Consider the following 18,404-nt stretch of genomic DNA (forward strand, 5'->3'; position numbering starts at 1 on the left):
TATTTTGTCGCCCGCGACTATTCTTTTTTGATGCCGGCGACAATTTTTGGACGTGCGGCGAAATTTTTCATCTGTTTCGCGAAACAATCCGCCAATGGCGAAACGCGGAAATTCGCCACGAATCGCGGAAATTCGCCGCGAATCCATGCCTGGCGAAACTTTTCGCCCATCACTACTAATCACTGTTCAGTGGCCAGCCAATAGAAATGCATGTGGCATTGCTAAAGGTCAGCTACTTCAGGATACAGCAAAATATCTCATCTTGCCATCTGCCTAATGTTGCTGCGACCTTGCCAAACAAGTTTCTCGCAATATGCCCACCTAACCTGGCTAATTTGATCATTTTGGGGAATAGGTGCCATCGCAGTGAGGACCACATCAATAAGCCGATGCGGTCCCTATCCGACAGAAAATCAAACCTATCTGATCGAGATCTGGCCAATTTTACCTGCTTATACATGGGCAGGTAAGCTGCTGAATCGGCAGCTGAAATCTACCAGTGTATGGCCACCTTTAGGCTGCGAAGGATAAAGGTCATATCCCACGTTGCCCATACACACCTACAGCTTCTCAGGGACCCAAAAAATCTATACCCACACACTGTGCTACAAGGGGTTTCTCTCTGTGCAATCATTTACAGGCAGTGGTGCATTCGGTAGCTTCAGATACAATCAATGCTAAGCATTCTAAGGTCAGCAAGTGCTCAGTGTCTGAACAGAAGCTGATTGATTGCAACTGTTAGGTGCAGAGAGCACTGTTACACATCAAAGTGGAGGAGTTGAGACATCGTGTAACGGGAAATTAATGGGTATGAAAAGACGGGCCAAAAAAACAAACAGAATAAAAATGGAAATACAGTATATGTAAGCCAAAAGATACTAATATTTCTGGGCAAGCAGGACATGTGATATGTGACACTGGATTATTTTAACATTCTAGTGAAACAGGTATAAAGTATAAAAATATTTAATAGGGAGGCACTGAATACGGGCTTTTTTTGATGAATTCAGTTTCCGCCAAATCTGTGGTCCCGGCCGAACGGAATCTGAATCCTAATTAGCATAAATTAGCATGTGCTAATTAGTATTCGGAAAGGGTTAAATGGTCAGGGGAAAAATTTGCGCCGTGTGCATTGATTTTTAACCCCTTTCGATCCTAATTAACATATTTAAATTAGGAGTCAGATTCAGTTCGGGATTCGCCTGAATCCTTCAGGGTGGGTTCGGGGGTTTGTCCAAACCCAAAAAAAGTGGGTTTGGTGCATCCCTAATATTTAAGTTTTTCTGCTCATAAAAACAGAACTTGGGGGTTCAAGCTCTTTCCTATTAGGAACTAGTTTGCACTCCCCGTTTATTTTAGCCTGCCAGGTTCACCAATCCACTTTATTGCCTTTCTCTCTACTTTTCTCATCTTGTCAAACACATCTCTAGCAGAACTGCCACTTTTTTGGGGGAAAAAAATATCAGCATTCCTATATTTTTGCCTTTTCCCCCCTTTTAATAACATTGACATCAAGCATAATTTTTACTTGCTAGGTGGCAACCCTAGCCTAAGTGCTATTTCCTTACTGGCTTTGTCTTTTTACCCCCTTCTTTCTGATAACATCTCCTACACAATTCCTCTCTCTCCACCTTTTCACCCCCTTGCTCTAGAATCTTGCCATATATGTATACAGGTAGAGTACTTAAGTGTATATATTACAATATGCGGATAGTTTTACCAATATGTTTTTATTTTTTTTTTTTTATACATGCTTAGTATATATACCACTTATGTTTACCTTTTGTCAGCATGAGTTTATTTGGCACCATTTTTCTTTGGTTTTGGGAATATATGGATTCACTGTAGTATTTGCCTGTGACCCTGTGCATTTATTGCTGAACCATCAGTGTACAATTACACACACTGCCCTGTAGGCCTTTGATCTACAAATGGATGAGGAGAAAGCAGCCCACTGTACCTTTTGCTGACTCTGATCTTTTTGGTAAATCAAGAGTGTCAAAGTTCTTGTCTGTGTCTCCATTCTTTTTCCCTGAAAGTAAAGTCATATTTTTAGGTATGAACAACCACATGTGCTTAAGTTTAAACATAATATTACATTAGCAAGCTTTATTGAACAGTTTCTATTATTCCCAGTGTCTGTGTCCAATTAAAGGAAATATAAACCCTCAAAAATGTTTCTCTTTCAGTATAGTTAGCTTATATTTTTATAATTTAAAAAATATTGCCAGGGGTGACTATGTATGATATCCTGTCTGATCCTTGCTCCATGACTGCTATAGGGAATACTGCAGTGATAAATTAACCCATGGTCTTTGTCCTGTATTTATATAGTACCATGTAAGTATGCAGTGTTTTACAGAAATTATACATCATTTACATCTGTCCCTGTCTCAGTGAAGCTTACAATCTAAGGTGCTTATAGCATTCATACACAGTAGGGCCACATGAATCAGTAGCCAATTAAGCATTTGCGATTTCCCACAGTGCCCTATTAAATGGACAATTGTTTAGTTTGAATGTTTGCTTTTTCTCTATTATAGGACAGTACCTTTTACTTCCACTAAGATAGCATAGAATTAACAGTCCAAATCGATCCAGATAATAGATCCAATACATGTTGTTTAAGGGCACTATGGAAAACAGTAACTTGAAGGATTGAGTCACAGTAGAAAGCAAGGTGGGAAGTGTGGAAAGTGAGAAAGTGAAAAAAATGGCCAATATAATGGTCTTACTGAGCAAAAGAATTTCCCTTATGAAACAGAGGAACAGCAAAACTTAATGACGACATTCTGTCCCCTAAGTCACTCATTGGTTACGGACTGCTATCAGCTTAGAGAGCTGTAGGGGTGAGGAGGAAGCTCATTATGTTAGACATCTGCCCTCTCCAGCTTTATAGATTACATTTTGCCTAACTATATTGAAAACATTTTTTATTTTGCGCAGTCTATCTATTTTGCCCAGTTTCAATTTTACAATGGAACAGTTACTTTAAGCACATTTTAGGTAAAGAAATGCACCCTAGGCCTTTGGCATCCAAGGCATTTTGACTGCTGCAAAGCTTTTTGGAAGAATGCTTTAGGAACTTTTACTAGAATTTTATCACAGTCCTCGCAAGGTAGGCCATGTTTTGGTAGCTTCCAAACTAGAAACAAGCTGACAAATGGCACACCACAATGCCTGTGAAATCTATTTCAATGTTCTTTAGCAATACATGTTTAATGGCAATACAGGGTGCTTAAGGCTACACTAGCAGCTGGAAAGGTAAAGGCATCATGACTACTGTGGTTTTCTCTGAAACAAACTATAACAATCAAACAGTCAAGACAAACAGTATAGTATAGGGTACTGTCACAGAACACAAATAACATTCTCTTACTGTCTATTCTATTTATGTAACAGTGGTATATGATATATGGATTCATTTTGCTATGAACATAAATTTGACAAGCAGTATCTGTTTACAAGACTAAGGGTTACACTGTTTAAAGTAAAAGTAAGCAGAATGGAAATTCCAATTCATTGTCAGAACTTACATAGTAACATAGTAAGTTAGGTCGAAAAAAGACATACGTCCATCAAGTTCAACCATATCAAACTAGCAGATCAAGCACAAGGTACTGTAAATACATGCCTGCTGAGAGACACATTGGAGCATGTCCCAGAGAGCCAATAGCAATCAAGAGGCCCAGACCTTTAACAGAAAAGTCTGCAATATGTATGTTGCCACACTGCACCGCATCTCGGCCAATCATAAGTCTAACGCATATACTTTAGCTTGTACCTCCCGTCTTGTAAAGGGAAGATGCACCATACATATTATTAGGGCATTTCCTTTTCATGTCTTTCATCAACTTGCCACAAAACTATTTGTTATGGCCCTTATTATACAGAAGTAATCTGAAGAAATCATGCAGTTGTTGAGGAAGGTAGAAAAGCAGGTGCAGCTGCAGACTCACCTTGGTTAAACCACTCCTCTAATAAGCAGAAAAGCAAGAGAAGAGAGGAGAATCAGAAAAGGAAGAATACAACAAAATCTGCATAGCCTTGCACTAGGGAAGTCTTTGTCACTACACTAGAAGCCCATCTGGAGTTGAACTGAAGACATGAAAGCTTCAAGGAAAATGTGTTTATTGGAATGGAATTAATTATGTTGACCTCTATATAGACGAAAAATTAGAATACTGCCATATTGTTTGAGCATATGGGGTGGAAATATAGCTTTATCACTGTAATATTAGTAATATTAGTTATAGAGGTTTCCAGTAACCACAAATTCTGCAGTTCAGCCCAGCAGATCACCTGGATGCAAAAACTGAAATGGGCTCTGTTATCATACTGACTCAGCTCACCCTAGCATGGTACAGTATAAGGTTTCTAAAAAAAGACAGTAGAGGTTTCATGCGGAACCTGGTATAAATCAACTTAATTTTTAAGTTTTGAAGATGAAATGACAGCAGAAAAAATGAAGATGGGAATCACTGAACCATGGCAATAGGGTGAATGCATTGGTACTAATTGCACCAAACTAATTTCATTGACTATTGCAGATTGGTCTGGAGTATTTAAGCAAGGTAGCAGTTTAAGAAGCCAGCAGAAATAATAGATGAGCACTTTAGTTTTAACATAGCCAAGAATGCCAGTATTATGGAGAATAGCACCTTCATTTGTACAGACTTGTCTGTTATTCTTGAATTAAATACTTTCCTTATGTCAGTTTTGTTTAATCCAGCAATACCCAATTGGGAGCCCTTTAGCTCGTTAGCTTTCTGAACAATACAGTCAGTGCCCCCCTGACAGAGCTAAGAGATAATGTTCGACAGATGACAGGCAGTAAGATTTTTGAGGAATCCTGGAGTTGAAATTTAACAATGTATGGAGGGCGATATAAGGGAGAAACTGTATTTGGAAACTATACTTATTAATCATTGCTGCTAGCATATCATTTACAGTATACACAGTCTACAAGCAAGACTGTATGGTAAGTATGGGGCTATGCCTGTTTACACCCTAAAAAAAGCCATATTGTTCTCAGATGTGAAAAATGCCTGTGCTGAGACAAACGCTAAAAGTGTATGCACAGCTACACAATTCATCAGGCACCGTAGATGTAGCTTCCCATAGAGGTTTGAACTTGCCTCTCCTTGCTCATCTCTTGCTCCTCATGAAGTCACATCTCCCATGCTCCTTACTAAGACTTTCATTAGATAAATACTATAAAGTATATTTGTCAGCACATCGTAGATTGTACGGGTTCGTTGCTTTTCTTCAGCTTTTAAGTAATATTTACATGAAAGTAGATTACAAACATGTGGACCATAAAAAAACCTGTCACAGACTATGGCAAGGAATGCAGCTGGAATTCAGCCCTTACAAAGGCGCTGATGGCAGGTCTGAGCAAGCCAGACATTGCCCAGTGCAAGGCAATAACTTGTTATGGGCGGGTGACAAAGAGGTAGCTTAGCAATGCTGTTTACCTTAGATTATTATCAACTGTAAAGTCTATGGCAAGGAAACAGGATGTTAAGAGAGACACACAACCAACCCACAAAACATTGTCTGAACAGTAGAAACTGACCAAAAAAATCCTTAATTGAATTTCCAGAAAGTGTAACTATAAATGTCCCAATTAATGTACTCCTTAAGGTGTTATCAGTATAAAGCAAAGACCCCTGAGCATTTCAGCCCACAAACCTTTTGCTTTTTTACCCCCAAAGCAGCCGGCATCATCTTTCTTCTTTTTTTGCTGACCCCCTATTCCACCTTGTTGGTTGAGCTCATTTTCCTGAAATCTGTCAGCCCCAGGGACTTCCTTGTGGACATGGTAGGAGAGGTTCCGCATGATACACACACAGTTTTCCACGGACTGCAAAGAAAAGAACCAGCAGCAGTACATTAGATTGCGGCACTTTATAAACACTTTGAAGAACCTTTAAAGGTTCAGCTAGAAAGTGCAGAATTAAAAGCGTGCCTGTGGCATAGAGGTGGGGCAGGCAATATATGATTCACAGCTGAGATTTTTAAATCTCTATAAAAGGAAGGAAAGGGATTTAAAATGCAGGCTAGGAAAAGCGGATGGCCTGCCATGTGTGACTCTGGCCTTACGGTTGCTTCTCCTTTCCCTACACATACCATTAAACATTGTAAGTTCTGTAGTTAAGAAACCTAAAAAGAAGAACAATAACATTCACAGCATTATGGGAACTGGAGTCTTTGATGGACAAGAGTTCCAACTCCTTTTTTTAGGTTTGTCAAACTTGAAGGCCCAACCTGTTCACAAGCAAAGTTATGTAGCTAAAACAGGAATTTTATATTCTTAGTGCTATCGCACACAAGGTGATTTTGAGCATTTGAGAGGTGATTGCAATTGTTTTAGCCACCTCTGGACAAGCTACCAAATGCTCAAATTTGCTTCATGTACCCTACAGGTGAATTGTAAGGGTGTCAATATTTACAGCAAGAATTTACAAACCCCCTAAGCCCTTCCTAAATGTCCTAAAATGTTATTTTTGTTATAGATGAACCTAATGTAATTGAAGCCTCGTTGTAATTTGGATGCACAAGATGCAGTGACATTCATTGTTTACACCAGCAAACTTTTTCGGATATAAATAACCCTTCTAATCAAATCAGAACTTGGAAAGAATTTTTTTTTTATAAAAAAAAAAAAGGCCATAATACAAAGCATTCTTACCTTGTTATCAGTGTCCTTTTTGCTCACAGCAGACTGAAGCGCATGCAGCAACGCATCCACTAGCCCATCACACTCACGCAATCGTCTGCGTGCTTCCGCACCATCTGAGCTTACATTCCTAGGAAACATGAGAATAAAAAGTCAAATCTGAATGCCAGAAAAATATTCTATACTTTATGCTGAAAGATATGCAAAAGCAAAATGCTATAAATTCAGCTTGCTGATCGGTTGCTGTGGGCGATTAGACCTGAATCAAACTTTGAAACTTTTATTACATTACTCTTACAATGCATTAACGCAGTGTGTAACTAGGTTACGTTTTCTCCTTTAGAAACCCCCGCATAATGTATGCACATGGAAGCAGACAAGAATGCCATTTAAATGTACTTCTACAGGCAGAAATAAAAGGAAGGGGGGGTACTTGGGTACTGAAACACTGGGCCTAGACTGAAGGTCTAGTGAATAGATAGAAAATTTAAAAGCCACATATACTAGTCCTGCCCCAGTCTGTTTTGCTATTGTGGTCACTGGCATGATAAATGTTTAACAAAACAGTGTATGTGTGTCACTGTAAAGTGTCTTAAGGCCACAAATGTGGGGGGGGGGGTGAAACTGCTCTCAATTCCTGTGAGATGCAGTGTTACCTAGATTTCAGGGCAGATAAAGATTGAATGCAATTCTTTAGGAAACGTCTAATTCCCAGCCACCTTCCCTAAGAGACTAAGGTCATGGCGTACACAAACATTTACTCCTCTGGCACAGTTTAGCATATCACTTCCCTTTACCAGTATTTAAAGGAGAACAAAGATGCAGGGTAGAAATGCTGCAGATTATGTTTTGGAGTTCTGTACCAGCCCAAGGCAACCCAAGCCCTTTAGCAGAGAAATCTTTGCCTCCAAAATGCCCCAGTAGCCCCCATCTTCTTCTCTGCTGATTCACTGCATATGCTCTGTGCTGTTGTCACTTACATGAATTTATGGAACAATTCCCATTATACAGTGTATATATAATATACAAATCTGGATACAAGGCTAATTAATAATGAATTGAGATTCACATTACATGGCAGCTCCAAAACCAGTACAGGCATAGGACCCATTATCCAAAATGCTCAGGTCCAAAAAAAAAAAAACCAAAAAAAACCCCAATAAAACATTAATTTACCCCAATAGGATTGTTTTGCCTTCAATAAGGATTAACTATATCTTAGTACAAGGCATGGTTTTGTTTTTACAGAGGAAGTAAGTTTTAAAAATCTAAATTACTTGATTATAATACAGGCTATGGGAGACAGGCCTTCTGTAATTCGGAGCTTTCTGGATAACGGGTTTCCAGATAATGGATCCCATACCTGTACAATCTATAGCAGAATTGAATAATCAGCCCTGAAGCATCAGCTTCTGTCAAGACGATCCTTATTTTTTGCTGGATTTGCAACAACCCCAAGTTTAGCTTCTCAACAGCTGCCCAGAGCACACTGAGCATGTGCAGTGTTGCCAACACTTAGCAGAATCCTAGATGGTAACCTAAATTTGATGACCTGGATAATTACTGTTATAGAGACACAGAATTATTAGGTTGGTGCAGTAAATCCTGTATATAAAATGCTATGCAACACACACACACTGCATAGCAGATACTTTTACACCTAAAACAGTACATGCTTATTTAACTATTAAAATAAAAATATTGCATGTGTTATGATCTTGGACCAAGAAATTACTATAAATGTATGTATTTTACCTTTTATTTATGACGGACGGTAAAAAAAAAAAATCCCCAAAACAAGCCCAAGCTATATCATGGGGCAGGGCTGAGTATTAGAGCAGTCTCTTGGAAGACGTTAGAAGGCATATAATGCGAGGTGTGCATAACAAGGTAAAATACAATTAAGCTTTATAGGACTTGTCAGTTGCCTCAAACCCCAGCTGAAAGCTTTAGAGTTGTTCTGCAATGTCTCTTTACAGAGCTTCTCTTTAAGCACAGCTGCAAGAGTCCATTTCTGACATTGCAAACTGCTGCTTTGGGCCTTACTATCAGCAGCCTCTGTTCAGCAGAACAAATTACTTCAAGGTAAAATGACTTTACAAGATTTCTTATTTATATAACTTCAAGTACAACTTGGGGCCAATATCTTCTATTTTCTACATCAGGGAATGAAGGTTAAGCCTTTGCATGTGCAATCCTATAATTAAATGGGATAAACAATTCTACATTTGCTTGTCAGTCAACCTAGATTTTAAACTGCCCAAGAGACGCCTCCAGGAATATATAGAATAGAGATGTGTGGGTTGACCCGCAACCCGCAGATTTACTCTCTGGTCAGGTTATGGTTGAAATTTGGTCAGACTGGGGAAGTGCACTATTCCTCTACTCCCAAAGTTTCCCTATATTGGAACCTAAGGCACCAGCAGAAAAGATGCATGTATAGGTTGGATAAGCGTCATATAACGACAACATTTTGTGGATCAGGATCGGGTGCAGGTTAAGGTTTTCCTATGCAGAGGGGAGTCTGCCTCTAAAAGCCCAAATACTGATCATTAAAGCACCTTATGTTATAAATACAGACATATCTATACAATATACTTTTTATATTTATTTAAGATACATTTCAAACAATGCCCATTACTCCCCAAGATTATGTCATAACTGCAACTGCTGCTCTGGGAGGGTGTTGGACGGTGTATAGGTAACACAGACATAGGTACTTTGTATAATAAATCATCATCCACAGCAGCTCAGAAAAATCAGGCTTCCTGCATTTTGTGTGATTAATCTTTGAACAAATTTGATTTAGATTTCTGGCTGTGGTTATACCCCCTTATAATGACTGAAGAGGTAGACATGCTCCTCTCGTAGTAATAATGGGACTTATCTATGCTCGTTTGGCGACTTGCTCATGTTGTGCAACCACCAGGTGTTCCCACACCCCTGATGCTTATGGTTTAGTAAAATCATTGTTAGGGATTTTGATAATCTGATAAGGAGGGTTCTTTGTACAGAGGGATTAGTCTCAATAATTCATTCTAAAGGCACTTTATTGCCCATGGGCATTCACCTCTCCTGCAGGTGCTTAAAGTGCCCAAAAATACCTTCTAATCCAGAAAATGGGGATAGCCACTAGTAAATACAAATAAGGCATGTTCCCACATTCCTGCCTGATTATCAAATGTAAAAAGTGTTTCTGAAACAATAATACAGGTATGGGATTCCTTATCCGGAAACCCGTTATCCAGAAAGCTCCGAATTACGGAATGCATGTCTCCCATAGACTCCATTTTAATCAAATAATTCAGAAATTTTAAACTTATTTCCTTTTTCTCTGTAGTAACAAAACAGTACTTTGTAATTGATCCCAACCAAGATAGAAATAATCCTTATTGGATGCAAAACAATCCTATTGGGTTTAAATAATGTTTTATTGATTTTTTAGTAGACTTAAGGTATGGAGATCCGAATTACAGAAAGACCCCTTATCCGGAATACCCTTGGTCCCGAGCATTCTGGATAACGGGTCCTATATCTGTACCTGCACCAGCATGCATAGCATCAGATTGGGTGCAGAGAGGGGGCAGGTAGAGAATGCATTTTTATGCCGAAATCTGCTCCATGTCTGTTCTTAGGCCAATGCCATGCCTGCAGAGGGAGGTGGGTGGTTAGGCAGCTTCTCGTTTGTGTTTATCTGCAGGCCTAAAAACAGCCTGGTCTGACCATGTGTGAAATGAAGCCATTTTTCAATTGCATGTTTACAAACTGTCATGCATAAGCTAAAAAATAAAAACCCCAAAAAAACTATGTATAAATGTGGAGTTGATGGCCCACAGAGAGATTAGTCACCTGCGGTTGCAGATTAATTGGCTTCTGACTACAATTGACCACTCTGTGTGTGTGTAATTGTGAGAAGGACCATAGATTGTAAGCTCCTCTGGGTCAGGGACAGATGTAAATGAAGCACTGCGGATTAATAACTGGAAAGGATAAGACTGTTGTCACATGGGGCTAATTCTCTGCCTGCAGAAAATCGCTTGCCAAGAATCAGCCCCTACACTGGCATCACCCTCCTACATTGCCTACACTGTGTCTGCCCAGTTGCAGGCACACGTGGCGGATTTTGGCTCAAATTGGTAACTTTTGCATTTTTTTTTGCCAATATTTTGTCTGCAACCCAGGCAGATACAATGTTTTCAAGTGCAGGCAAAGTAGGAGACCGACTCAGCAAGTGTTTTTGCACAGGCCGAGAACCAGACCTGTCTGGCATTGGCCTACTGCTACTGCCACACAGAGCGGTTTACTAGCCGGTGTAAAAGCAAAGGTCAAGAAACCGCCGCTCCACTCCCATCTGAATAATGGTTTAACTGCACCCAAAAATGCTGCACTGGCAACAAAATGCGAGTGTATGAATTTCAGCACCAAAACAGACTTGTGTGTCTGCACCCCAGACATTGCAGCATTTCTGAGTGCAGACGTACCATTCTGCAGATTGGAATGGAGGGGTGGTTTCTAGGCCTGAACATGTGCTATACCATAGCACAATTTCAGATTATTTGATATAACTGACTATCTGGGGTTTATAGTAAGCCTTTATGGATGCTTTCACCCACAGAGATCGCATAGTAAGACATTTAACAGTTCTCATAAACCTATAATATATATGCAAAAATAATGTTTAATCTCAAGGATTAAACCACCTCTCAGTATAAATGCAGAAAATTGTTACCCTTTATTAAAAGAGTAAAGCTTTATATACAGTAGGAACTTGCTCAGTTCAAATGGCAAGAACTCAATACTGGAATTACCTATTTGGGAAGTTGCAGCCATTGCTACTTTTCCTGCTGACTCAGCAGCCCCTTGTTAAACCCAATACCTTATCCATCTCTCTATCAACTCCCCTGTGCCTGGCAAGTCACAAATTATATTTCCTTGTAGTTTCTTCAGCCTCAGAGTAGAAACATCAGAATTAACCGTCATCTGGGTTTCCAGAAGAGAGTTGGTTAAGAGATTAATAGAAAAATCCCAACTCACTGCCTTTAAAACAAGTCTAGGTGCTCACTTCAGTGAGAACTTTCTAGAAGACTGGGCCAAGTTATGACTTATTATTCTGCCATTCACTGATAAAAAATTATACGGATACATTTATTTTTTGCCATGTTCTACTTTACACTGTTAAAGCATGTATCCAATGGTATTTGAGGCATGAAAGGCTTCAGAAACACAAACAATGATATACAGATATTAGGGACTGCAAGTCATTTTTTAACAGCAGCCATGGGTTTCATATAGATAAAGAAATTCAACTGTCTGGATAACAGTGGGGGTTTTAAACCTCCCTAACAGGAAATGAACATTGCTTTTGGGTCTCGTGTTCTAAGCAGCATTTCTCATCGGGGATTCATATGGCATGCCATATAGCTTTTGAACAGAGCTCTCCGGGGGGCCTGGAATGGAACCCTGTAACTCAATCTGTCTCAAAAAATGTTCAGGCAATTTAAATTCACCATGAAAATAAGGCAAACTGTGGGACGTGCAGAGACACAGCAGCACCAATATTCTCAGCACTGCAGAGCTTGCATGATATACAGAAAGGTGATACAAACACTTCTATGAGAGTGAAGCAGAGTAGTTTTGCTTTTCATTAAAGTGATATGATTGCATAATGAAGCATTTTTTTATGACGTTACTGTTAAGAAAATGGGCATAAAGAACAATTAAGAGTTGATTAAACATTCCAGCAGCCCTACTTACTATACACATTTGAGCACTTTAATTTACTTTCCATATTCCTCCAGCACAGCTTTCCTCTTCAATCCTCTAATGTAGACTTGTACACTGGCTGCCTTGAACCAAGCCTCTCCCCGCTTAAATTTAAGTGGCATTAGGGCTGCTTGGCCATGAGAAGACCGGAGAGCTTCCTTCTGCATGGCACTGGCCTGTAAGCGCACAGAAGGGGCAGATTTTCTTGCAAAAATGCATTTTTGTGTTGTCACAATAAAAACTGCTTCCTCTGTGCACTAACAGTCCAATGCCATTTCTATCAGTATGCAGTGATGTTGGGGCAGAAGAAAACTGATCAGTGATTTCTCAGTCGGCTGAAAAAATAGTTGGTCAGACATGGCCATAAGAAGTAAAGACCATATACTGGTAATTTACCCACAATAGAAAGACTGATTTCCTTTTTCTCTGTAACAATAAAACAGTACCATGTACCTGATCCCAACTAAGCTATAATTAATCCTTATTGGAGGCAAAACAATCCTACTGGAATAAATATTTACATGAATTATTCAATAGGCTTAATGTATAGGGATCTAAATTAGAAAAAGATCCCTTATCCAGAAAACCCCAGGTCCCAAGCATTTTGGTACCAAACCTGTATTTGTTGACTCCTTGCTTTTCTCGGCACCACTGATTCTGTATACAGAAATAGTAGGTACTGTAGCAGTAGCCAGTTTATAAACAGAGCTACTGACCTCTACTGTACTGTTTTAAGAGTCAGAACCACGTTGGAGTGAGGAGAACTAACCAGGATAAACAAATACTGCTTTTAATTACATTTAAAAATAACGTGAAATGCTTTGATGTATTAACTGATGTATGTTGAAACAATGCTTTGAATTATGTTTTCATTAGGCAAAAAAAAAAAATGCTTGGTGGACATCTTTTTGAAATGAATCAATGATGGAATAAAAAGGAAATAATGTGAGAATAAGAGAGCAAATAGGCATTCATTCCAAATCTGACCCCAAGCTGTCAGGCTGAGCACCGCATTCAGTACTTTAGCACCCCTGGGGGAGAGCCCCACAGTTTTGGAAATAAGGAGAGGAAATAAGAGGAAAATTGCAGCTATATACAAACTTTGATGTTAACAGAACATGAAAACAGGGAAAAATCTTTTCTCTCTGATAATTAGAGGAAAAGGAGACTTCTTCTTAAGCTTCCCTACTATGTAATATCATTCATTTCATAAATGGTTTCCTTTCAAAGGACTCTCAACAACATGCTCACTATTGCTATCATGCAGAACAAATCTATGCATGGCTGCAAATGAAGGTCAGCTCTGTTTTTGATGACAGCAACCCTGAAATACAGCTACCGAACAAAAGAAATCACTGCACGAAATGATTACTAATTTTTATTTTTAGGGAACAAAATGTCTCTGCTGCTTCGCCAACACTAACATATAGCAGCAAGGCTTCCAATTTCAATAAATTTTATTGTGCGCTGTACTGTATTGTTATATATATATATATATATATATATATATATATATATATATATAGTCCCAGCCAAGGTAGCACTCCACATACAGGGATTGAATGCCTGGGTGCTAATGCGAAAAGGAAATACAGAGAATGCAGTACAGGCCAGCACTCACAGGACTTTTAAAATGGAACATCAAAAGAATAAAGAGGTTTTACAAAAATTCTTGAAGCATGGTTCTTTATTTATCCGACGTTTCAGTTCCAACCTGGAACTTTCATCAGGGAAAACAGCACTGTGCATGTACATACAAATTTAAAGCTACAAGGTGGCGCCAAAAACACGTTGCTAGGCAACCACTGACTCAGAGTAAAACAAAAAAACGTAAATAAACAACTTAGGGAGAAGGCAAAGAAAACATAAAAAACATAAAAACACATGGGAGTATATTGCACACCCTACTGAGTGGAAAATGCTATGGGGGTATACCGTGCCCTGCCCACAATGTACCGATCGTTCCTTATTCGGCTTACCATCTCGCGTTTTGGAAGGAGCAGCAGCTAATTCCCGGGTTCCCCGATCTCCAATAATCCCCCAGGCCATGAGGCTGTGCTTAAGCGTATCGGTGCGTACAGCACTGGAGGTGCGCCACTATTACAAGTGTTGCCTAGCAACCGAGAACGCTCGGCGGCTCTCTGCGTGCGGCTCTGTGTGCGCGTTGCCTAGCAACCAAAGACGCTCGGCGGCTCTCTGCAAACCCCGTTAGGCAGAGCTCAGTGCCAGAACCTAGCGATCCACAGGGGATGCCCCGTGCCAATCCAAAAGGTAGCATAGGGTACTCCTGGTAGGACCTGTTTAAAATATCGATAGGGGTAGAGCCCACCAATGTCAGACAGCTTGAAAGGCACATATAAGGGGGACCCCCCTACACAGGGGGATGGAGTGTTCCCTGGGGGCCAATATGGGAGCTTGCTGCGGGTATAATGAGACAGTACAGGGTACGCCTGCTACCCTGTCAAGAATATATGCCACAGAATGACCCAGAAACAGATGACGGGCAGGGATAGTATGACCAGCATTTCCATATTCAGTGTATGTGCAAAGGTAATCAGGGGTGGCGGGCCAGAGAGAGCAAAATACGTCATAAACTATAATAGACATGGTAATGTCATGTGTTGCATAGAAGATGAAATATGAGATGTACCAGGGGTCATAGGTATACACTCATATAATGTATTTAGACAAAACATCCAAGTGGTAGTGTTTCATTCAAGCCCCGGGGGGCAACACAATCTAATGTGTGGATCCATCTGGATTCACGGCGGAGAAGGGCCAAGTCTCTATTACCTCCCCTCGGGAGGGGTAGCTGTTGGTCTATTGCCATGCACTTAAAGGTTGGAAGTGGGTGCCGTTGCTGGGCAAAATGCCTAGCAACCGGTTGAATTGAAGTCCCCTCTTTCAGGGCTTTACTGATGGCCGAACGATGATTACCAATTCGTTCTTTCAGCATATTCACTGTTTTCCCCACGTAATAGAGTCCGCATGGGCATGTGATAATGTATACCACGTAACTTGAGGTGCAAGATAAACGGTGTTTAATCTTGATCCTTTTTCCAGTATGGGGATGGGGGAAATCCGGGCCAGAGAGAAGGCAGCGGCACGTGACACAGTCTGGGCATCTATAACAGCCCAGTTTCTTTTGTGCTGATAGCCAATCGGGGGGCTCCTTTTTGTGGCCCTTAAAGTCAGTCCGCACCAGTAGATCTCTGAGGCTGCTGTTCCTCCTATATCCCATTAAAGGTTTTTTGGATTGATGTAGAGATAACGATTCATCTTGATTAATCATCGGCCAGTGCTGATGTATACTCCTGGAGAGTTGTGTGGATGCTGCCGTGAAGGTGGTGGTAAAGATCAACGGTGGGTCTTTTCTTGTCTCCTTGGGTTTCTCCAAAAGGTCGATCTGTGTATGTTGGAGTGCCCTCTGTAGTTGTTGTTCCAATACATCATCAGGGTACCCTCGTTCCTGGAACCTAGCAAACATATCCCTCAATTGTTCCACAGCTATATCTGGTTTGCTATTATTTCTAATAGTCCGTAGGAACTGGGAATATGGGATGCCCCTAATGGTAGCTGGGGGGTGGTTGCTAGGGGCGTGAAGTATCGAATTGCGGTCGGTAGCCTTGCGAAAGAGTCTGGTTCCTAGATGGAGATGGTCCCTGAAAATGTTCAAGTCGAGAAAGTCTATATTGTCGAAATGATAGTTAAGAGTCAATTTTATTGGACTGTCCAACATATTCAGATGTTGGTGGAAGGAGAGTAGGCTGTCAGCCCCATCTGTCCAGATCATAAACAGATCATCGATATAACGAAAGTAAACTAGGATGGATTTACCTATTAGCGGTGTAATGTGTTCAGATTCAAACTGCAACATGAATAGGTTGGCATATGACGGGGCGAGGGCACTGCCCATGGCGGTGCCCGCTATCTGGAGATAATAAGAGTTCTCGAACCGGAAAAAATTCCTAGTGAGCGTAAGTTCAAGAAGTTGTAGCAAAAATTCAGTTGGGACCCGTAGAGAGGTGTTAGTGAGGAGTGCACGTCTAGATGCACTAATACCCATGTCGTGTGGTATCACCGTATACAGGCTTTTTACATCCATAGTTACAAGGATGCAGCCGGAGGGGATTTCACCCAATTCCCTCAATCTCAAAATTACATGTGTTGAATCCTGTGTATATGAAGGCATAGCTTTCACTAGTGGTTGCAGAAAGTGGTCAATGAAGGTTGATACCGGTTGGTACAAGGATCCTACAGCAGAGATAATAGGTCTCCCTGGGGGTGCTGTGAGTGATTTATGTATCTTAGGTAATGTATAGATAATGGGTGTTCGAGGGTAATCATTATGCATATATTGAAAAGAGTCATTGTCTATCCACCCTGCGTTAAGAGCGACAGCAAGTATGCCCTCCAGTTCCTTTTTAAATCTGTTGGTGGGGTCACAGGGTAAGAGTCTATACGTCTGGGTATCTGCCAATTGCCCAAGAATCTCCTGTTTGTAGTATGCATAATCAAGTAGTACAATAGCACCCCCTTTGTCCGCTGGCCGAATTACCAACTTTGTATCTTCTCTGAGTGTTTTAATAGCCTGCCGTTCAGCAGGCGATAGATTAGAATATGTCTTGGTCATACTTGAAACAGTATTCGTTTCTAAGCTCAGGACCTTCCCAAACGTTCTGATGGCAGCTGGTGTGTTGGGGGGCTCAAATGTGCTATGTGCTTTGAATGGGGGACAAGAGCCCTGAGGTGTGTTCCTGAAATGTTCTTTGAGTTTAAGTTTCCTCTGGAATTTATGTATATCTACCAGTATATCAAAAGTGTTAGGCTTATTATTGGGGACAAAAGAGAGGCCCTTGGATAGTAAGGATAGCTCGCCCGGAGTTAAAGTGTGTTGACTTAAATTGAAGACTATGCTTTCTTTCCCTTGGGAGGTTTCCCCCTTGGGTTTATGCCCCCCCCGTCTAGTGTGGTGTCTCTTTCTCTGTCTTTTTGGGAACGTGTCGTTACCCCTAAAAAAGGTTTGTCACCAGTAATATTAGTCCCCCCGTCTGAATCCGTAGATTGGTCCGAACTATCTACGGTTGTGAGGGATTTAGGTAATCTTTTCTTTCTCAAGGGAGGTCTAGGTCTACTGTCCGGTCTTAATCCTAAAAGCCAGCCGTACACTCTTTTATTTTTATAGTCATCAGTCACCTTACGTAGTTTAGTCTGTTTAAATCTAGTCAGGTCCTGTCTGTATTTGTCAATGTTGGATTGTAATTTGTTCACCCAGTCAGTGCTTTCATCAGAAATCAGTGAGTCTAGATACTGATCTTCAAGGCTTTTAATGTCATTTCTAACAGTAATTAATTCTTTGCCAACCTGTTCAATCACAAGCAGTATGAGATCAAAGGAGCAATGGTTAAGTATGCCACACCATTTACTACAAAAGTCCGGATTGTTGCGGCCAATGGTAGGTATATTGGAAATGCGAAACCCCCTAGGAATAAGTCTCTGTCTATGGTAGTTAGAGAGAAAAACCCCGTGTAACTGTAGATCCACTTCCCTTTTCTTTAGATGGAGTATATCATGATAGATATCAGTCTTAGGTTTACTCACAGTATAGTCCAATGGTGTCTCTGTAAAGAGGATCCTGTTCACATCCTCTATGGAAAATGTGAAATCAATGTTTGTGTCTACTTCCAATGCGACTTGTGAATTTCCAGCTTCCATCCCCTTTAAAGATAGGTGAAGTGAAGATCCTTGGTGTTCTATACCGGTATATGGATCCAATAGTCGTATGTTCTCAACATATGGCCGCCAGCCACATGCAGCGCTGCTACATAAGTAAGATGGCCATCCTCCATATATAAATTGCAATAACAAAGAAAAAACGAAAAAACAAGAGACAAAACAGCACTATCAAAGGATTAGTGCAAAAAATTAAAGTAGTGGGTGCACACCAACAGGGTACAAA

At 40.5% G+C, this 18,404-nt stretch overlaps 1 protein-coding gene across 9 annotated transcripts in view; it reads right to left on the bottom strand.

Annotated features, from left to right (window-relative positions):
* Positions 1 to 18,404, bottom strand: part of arvcf (ARVCF, delta catenin family member) — a 309,335-nt gene that overhangs the window by 27,592 nt on the left and 263,339 nt on the right. For 6 of the 9 annotated variants that reach the window (XM_031892415.1, XM_031892414.1, XM_031892419.1 and 3 more), the window contains 4 exons: positions 6,695 to 6,812; positions 5,695 to 5,866; positions 3,960 to 3,977; positions 1,961 to 2,032 (listed from right to left, as the gene is read on the bottom strand). In XM_031892415.1, the coding sequence (XP_031748275.1) occupies positions 1,961 to 2,032; positions 3,960 to 3,977; positions 5,695 to 5,866; positions 6,695 to 6,812 (380 nt within the window). The remainder of the gene's footprint in view (positions 1 to 1,960; positions 2,033 to 3,959; positions 3,978 to 5,694; positions 5,867 to 6,694; positions 6,813 to 18,404) is intronic. The other 3 variants (XM_031892416.1, XM_012969413.2, XM_031892418.1) reach the window with 3 other exon arrangements.

This window comes from Xenopus tropicalis, chromosome 1 (genome assembly GCF_000004195.4).
Source record: "Xenopus tropicalis strain Nigerian chromosome 1, UCB_Xtro_10.0, whole genome shotgun sequence".
NCBI lineage: Eukaryota > Metazoa > Chordata > Amphibia > Anura > Pipidae > Xenopus > Xenopus tropicalis.